The 7,142-nt window shown below is 24.9% G+C and overlaps 1 protein-coding gene across 1 annotated transcript; it reads right to left on the minus strand.

Moving 5' to 3' along the window:
- Window positions 1-141: 141 nt before the first annotated feature.
- LOC129965970 (protein-lysine N-methyltransferase EEF2KMT-like) lies at window positions 142-6,921 on the minus strand. The gene is made up of 8 exons (XM_056080284.1): window positions 6,646-6,921; window positions 6,321-6,449; window positions 5,199-5,303; window positions 2,939-3,016; window positions 2,791-2,846; window positions 769-1,010; window positions 344-481; window positions 142-267 (listed from the first exon to the last, which is right to left on the minus strand). Exons 1-8 carry the CDS (start codon window positions 6,736-6,738, stop codon window positions 158-160), a joined length of 951 nt encoding a protein of 316 aa, XP_055936259.1. The 5' UTR covers window positions 6,739-6,921; the 3' UTR covers window positions 142-157.
- Between the last annotated feature and the right edge of the window lie 221 nt (window positions 6,922-7,142).

Raw genomic sequence — 7,142 nt, forward strand, 5'->3', positions numbered from 1 at the left:
ATGTTAATTATATTATAAAGAGAAGACAATTTTTATTATTAACAGAGGTTTTCTTAAAAATCTTTTACAATATTGGTGAAATTATATAGATAACTAGAAATTTAGTAATCTTATATTTTTCTAGAAAAACAATTTATATAACTGCAATATAAAAATTTTATTTAGATTCTTTAAAAATTTTATATAGTATTAAAGTAGAAGAATCATCATAAATAAACATAGTCTTTTGGTGACTTTCCAAAATTTGATATGTTAAACTTGATGTACCTGTAAAACATAAAAGGAAAATTAAAACTTTTGATCTATTGATAAACATTTGGATAATTAGTGAATAATATATTACCTAAAAGTTCACGAAATTTATGGTCTGTTTCTGGATTCCTTATGGTTGAAGCAATATAAGCACAGGCTCCCTTTTTAATCATAAGTATGTTCAGTGCTTGTATAAGACTTCCTATTGTGTTGATGTCAAAAACTATATCTATTAAATTCATACAAATATAATTAGATAAGTATGGTAATTTATCACTCAGCAAGAAAATACAGATAAATTCCTGTGATGTACCATTTTATTTAATTAAAAGAAATCCTAAATTGGATCCTTATATATGTAAAAAAAATTATAGTTAAAAATTATTTAACTATTTTGTATACCCTTAAGATGAATAAACAGCATTTTAGTCTATTTTAATTTTTATATATTATTATCTGAATTGCCACTGACTACTATAAAGTTATAGATATGTATTATTGTAATGGAAAGAGTACCTGTTCCAAGAATCACATCTGGTGATATTATTGCAGCTTCTTCATTGTTAATATCTGCCCATGTCAGCTGTTGTTGTTCAGTAACTCCATTTCCATGATTTTTCAAATTGATTTTTATATTTGAGGACAATAATTTTAATACTTCTTTACTTTTGTCTGAAAATATGTATTTTTCAGGATCACAGAATTTCAAAACTATTATTCCTAAAAGTCCAATACCAGATCCAAGTTCTAATATTGTCCTGGAATAATATAAACACAACATTACTTTCCAAATTAAAAGATTTTAGATTTATGATATACAATTTTCTGATAGGCTGCAGGCAGACTAATTAAAAAAAAAAAAAAAAAAAAAAAGGTATTAATCTAGTAATCAGGCAGGAAACAAACTTGGAACAAAGAAAAGCAAAAGTTTGTAAAATAAGTTACACCAGACAAATTGAAACAAAAACACAGAAAGGTTAAAAAAAAAAAAAAGTATGGTTAACTGAATGATTAAATAAATTTATACAAAAATTGGATGAAATGAGAAAAGAATTGTAGGATTATTACATAAAAAATTAATCAATCTCAAAAATAATAGAATTCTATTCCAAAAATGTTGAAAACATTTTTGAGAAAATGTATTATATCTAAGTAAACAAATTTTAAAAAAAATTATAATTGGAACTATAGATAATTTATACATTGAATTGTTAAAACCATGATTTTTCTAATTTATTGGAATATTAATTACTAATTAACTGCTTATGTAATTTTCAATGATATATTTGTTGATATAATTATCTCCTCATCTTTAAATCCTGACATTTCGAAGTAAGGAAATCATTAACTAATAATTTTTGAAGAATTTTATTTAGTTATACTTGTTTTATGGTGTATATATTAAAAATTAAAATAAATCATATGTAGGATAAGATTAAAATATGAAGCTAAACTGACTAGTCATTAAAAAAAAAGAGGCTTCATAATATGCATTATTTAGAAATGCAAACTGTCTAAATCTACCACTGATCAGATAAATAGCGTGCTAATGTTATTTTACTTTTCTATTAAATATTTTTCATTTGTAAGTATTGTATCACATTTCAGTAAAACACTTAACATATTTCTTTGTAAATGTATGTGATTTCAAAGTAAAACTTAAAGTATTGTATATCATAAAATATGAACAATTAAAAAATTGATTACTATAAAATGTGATTTATAGTATAAAAAGAAAATAATACTAATTAGCTATTTACAAAAAATATAGCAGTAATAATGTTTAAAAGCAATTCAATAAAAACTTTTAATACTATGTTTCATTTGTTATCTATAAAGTTTATCAAATTTGTTCTGGCTCTTCTAGATAAAGAATAAATGAAGGATTTCTGGGAATTATATATAGAATTATATCTTTGTTTAGAGTTCTCAATATTTGAATCAAAATGCAAAGATAATTGGGTTTCTTAAAATGAATTTTTTAAACATCCACAAATTGTAACTTGTGGTATTTTCTCATTTCAAAACTTTTTGTATAAATTTATTCATTTTATTGTTCAATTAATCATATATATTTTACTTCTGAATGTTTACATTTGAGATAATTCATTATTTTTTGAAATTTAACTTTTTTTGTTCTAAGCCTGTGTGATATAGGATCATTACTTATTTTCTGTACAGAGGAGTTGTATCATCTAAGTTTTAAAAAGGAATGATCAGTGATACAATTTGATTTGTTTGACATTCAGTTTTAAATCAATGTGAGAATAGGTATAATTTTGCCCATCATGAATAATTGAACTTAATTAGATCTAAGAAAATAATTATGAGCTTCCTATCCAATTTTTACATCAAACTAGCGAGAAAAAAATTGATGCATTAGATATATTTTATTTGAACAAAAATATAAAGTTGTTTCAGTTAAGCAAATATTAAATTAAAAATATTCAGGTAATATATTTGACAGTGAATTTGATTGTGTGTCCATCAATCCAATGTCTTTAAGAAAATGAGGGGGGAAATATAAAGAATGCTTACTTGCTTTCAAAATATGATCTATTTCTTATGCACCATTCAGATAAGTATTTAGCTGCCTATAAGTATACAAAATAAATTGATTTTTAACAGTTCTTAACCCCCAAAAGAAAAGAAATAATGTTTAATATATATAAATTGAATCACAAACCTCCCATGTTTGTAGGCCAGTTGTACTTTTTGCAACAAAACAGGAGTTTTCTTGAAGAGTGATAGTGCATTTTTCATCCTTTATAATAAATAATAACAATTTCCACTATCTTATTACATTTTAAACTATTATTGCTCTTCTAGCAAATAATGATATGGAATATTGGCATGAAGAAACAGTTTTATCCATAAATATACAATAAAATGTTTCTCCAAATTATTTGTATCATTAGATTGTACACCAAGATTATTGAAATATATTACAGAAAATGTTCTTATGCAATGATAACAAAGGAAATAATAATTTCTCTTTAAAATACTGCAATGTTCATTGAAAATTAACCTTAAAATTTTAAATGGAAAATATAAATTATTTCTTCAAAGCTTTAGTGAAAATATTTATAAGATAATATATTTCCCTCTATAGTCAATTGTACCAATGAAATATAAATTTTTTAATATAAAATTTTCTGATTTCTCCTTTAAAAACAAATAAAATTTTTATCCTAAAGTAGTTTTAACTTCCCAATTTATAAGTTTGACTTGTTCTTTAAAATAATGGTTTTTGTGTAGTTTTATAATATTTTTCTTGATTATGTTATGTATCAAAAAGTTCTTTTAAGTTAGATTATAAAGTTGCATTCATAGAATCTCTGTAAAGTAATCACATATAAAGGATAACGTGTGTGTTTTTGGTGTTCTATAGGCTGCATTCTTTGACCTATAACTACTAAATTTGGTGCAAATATACTTAAAAGGGAAAGAATATGTGCACCTCAAGGTGACTTTTTTCTGAAATTTTAATTAATTAAAATTTCAGCAAGATTTAGGCATTTTCTGTGATAATCCCAAAATAATGATACCATCATTAAAAACTGATTTTTGCATTATTTAAAAATTAATATACATACTGTTTGATGATTTTAAGTTTGTTGTCAGGTTTTTTCCCTTGAATTTTATCAATTTTTATTAAAAACAACAATTTAATAATTTGTAACAATATTTTTATTGTTGCAATGAAATGTAATCACTTTCAATGTTTCATCAAATATTTAATTGCTTAATTTGTTCCTATTGGTGAAAGTTAAGAGAAGAAAGTCCTGTTTACTATCAGTGCAGTTTATATGAGAAATAAGAAAATCAGATTAAACAACCACAAAAGACAATGTGCAATTTGAAATTATATTATCATGATATTTAAGTTTTTAATAGTGCTATGACTCAATGAACTTGATTCCATTGGAAGGTCCATGTATGCAATACAAAGAACAAGTGTATGGTTATTAAAATATAAGTACTTTAATTTATATAATAATCTAATAATTAGAAATTCTTTGTTGCAGAAATCAAGACAATCAGGTTAAGCACAAAAGACTGAACTGAAATTAAACTTGGCCAGTCTCCCTGTGAGCGAGAAGGTCATGAAACGTGTCTGGTTATAAATCGCTGAAATGATTCTGTGGTCAATAGCATATAAGCCAGTTAACAACTACACTACACAAGCATATGTTTTTGTATCCTGGTTATGTCAACCATCGTACAGCTGTTGTGGCGCCATCTACCCGCAACCAAAGTTGTTAGATTCACTTGACACACACACGCTCGCCATAACGCTTGCCGCTACTCAACTAGGTACAGGCCCATTAGACAACAGCTAAAATACATCACCACTCAACAGCCATTTCATTTGTCTCACCTCTGACTCACTGGAGGGAGAGTCTGTGGTGAATAGCATATAAGCCAGTTAACAACTACGCTACACGAGCATATGCTTTTGTATCCTGGTTATGTTGCTGGACTGCGAACCACAAGGTCCCAGGTTCTATCCTTGCTCATATTGAATCCGTTAAAATTCTCATTCCTCCACAGAATTATTTTTTCTTAATACGATAATTTAAAAAAATAACTGCATTTCAAATGGTTGAATATTATTTATGTCTTAAATAACCAGTGGGATTAATAAGCTTCATTTGAATGAGACAGTAATAGAGTATTCCATGTTCAAATGAATGAAACCTTTTCTATAAGTAAATATTTAAGTATAAAACAATATCCAAATGATTAAATTTCAGTAATCTTCTTTATAAGCAGCATATATATTGAAATACTATACTATATTTATTTAATAACTAAAAAAATGTATATCATTTATTAATGTTATTACACATTTGTTAATCAAATCCTTCATTTTAAACTGCCAAATAATATATCTAAAAAGACTATATTTATTATAATAATTTAAATTATATTAAAATGCTTACTATTTTGTAGGAATGATAACCAACATTTTGAACATCTTGTACCAACAAAATATCTGTATACACTTTTGCAAGATCATCAGAGCATTCAGATCCAAACCTCTCAACCTACCAAAAATTGTAAAAAAAATAATTTCTAAAATAAAATGTCGAGGATAAAAATCAATGGTGCATTTTGATGATAATTTCAATTACAAACTTAGTTATAAAATGATTTATAATCTTACAGAACAGTTGTAAGAACCAAGAAATTCTAATTATACAATCTATTTAGTGGTCCATCACAAGCTTACAAAATGCAGGTACATTCAAGATAATGAAATAAATAAGGAAACCTACCATATCAGATACAAATGCAATAATAAAATCAGCAACCAATATGTGAAATAGAGACCATTCTTTCATGAATAAGAGAAAAATGTTAACTTATAAATCATAAAATTAATAACAAGGCAGTAAGGTTAAAATGTTACTGATTTTTTAAAATTATATTTTGAAATTATCTACTTAATAAATATATTTCATTATGAATTACAAGATATTTTAGAAATGCAAAATAAAACTTAAGCTACATATCCAATTAATAACCATATTAATAAATAAAGTTTATTAAAAGTTCAGTCTAAATTATGTGTTTAAATTCACTTAACATAATAAGAAAAGCAGGACATTTTAACTGTGCAAGAAATGCTATTTAAACTATAAGTAATCTAATAAATCCCTACCTTTTAAACTATGCATATTGAATACTTTTGAAATATTTAATTTCTTACTTTTATAATACTGATGATACAAGTAAATTTTAAAAGCAGTTAAGTTGACTAAGAAGTATAGCTATAGCACTTTAATTAAATCAAACATTAAAAGAAATTGGTCACCTAAATATCAACAAAATTCATTAATATATTTTGATTGGTGTAGAGTTAAAAAATCACCAATGCAGTGAAAGAAATTAATGGATGCTTTTAATAAATTGTTTTGGTGTAACAAGAGAGAAAATAATCCTTATAATAAAAAAAAAGCATATTGCATGATTACCAATAAATATGATTTATTATACAAATTATTCATATAAAGATGATAAACTAAAAGTATTAATCAAAGTATATACGAAATTGAACTTACACAGTCATAAAGGCATCGAAGAAAGAATTTTTGATATGATACAGGAGGAGGATATTTCAAACACAACGGATTTTTCACAGTTATATTAAGAATTTTCGCTTGAACATCGCAATTTAATAATTTTAATGCCTGAAAAAATAAGGAATTTGTTGAGAATGCAACAATCTAATTTCTTAGCATATGCGAAATTAATATAAATTAACATGTTGAGGAAAGGATAAAAACCATAATTTTCTAAGCATATAATATTGGGATTTAATTATACTGCCACAGTTAAATATGAAATTATGGATGATAGAATTGTAACTGAGATATAAATACTAACTTCATTTTCAAAGCATGACAATATAAGTTTCTTATTTTTCGTAACAGAAAGAAATATTTTTTCTATTAAATCTAAAACTCTTTGCATTTTCATCCAAAATATTATTATCCTTATTAAAAAAAATTAATTTAAAGAAATATCAAAGTTTTAAAGGACTAGAGCAGCTATTATGTTTATAAATGTCCTTATACAATCAAACATAGTATTTACAGAGAAAAAAAGCAACTTCCAGAAAAAACGAAACCATGCTCCTTTTGTTTACAAAGTCTTTTTACATCTTATTGCCAAATTGAAATGGCTAAAATTACTAGGGATCGTTTAATATTTATTGAAAAAAAATAAGTTATTGAAAAAATAAAAGAGGGGGAAAAAATACTAAAGAATATTTTTATCGCTATGTACGGAAATTAAAATAACAATTTGGAACTCTGAATTCTTTTCATGTTAGTAAGAGTGAATTTCGGAACAAACATGTGAGGGTAGATTAGAGATGTATA

The sequence above is a fragment of the Argiope bruennichi genome, chromosome 4, assembly GCF_947563725.1.
Source record: "Argiope bruennichi chromosome 4, qqArgBrue1.1, whole genome shotgun sequence".
NCBI classification, from domain to species: Eukaryota; Metazoa; Arthropoda; class Arachnida; order Araneae; family Araneidae; genus Argiope; species Argiope bruennichi.

Bases quoted from the DNA above. Each gene is read 5' to 3' on its own strand.
- LOC129965970 (XM_056080284.1), bottom strand. From the start codon at position 6,738: ATGAAAATGCAAAGAGTTTTAGATTTAATAGAAAAAATATTTCTTTCT. The intron at 6,450-6,645 runs GTTAGTATTTAT...TTATTTTTTCAG, and splicing joins TGTCATGCTTTGAAAATGAA to GCATTAAAATTATTAAATTG. The intron at 268-343 runs GTAATATATTAT...TATGTTTTACAG, and splicing joins TAAATTTCGTGAACTTTTAG to GTACATCAAGTTTAACATAT.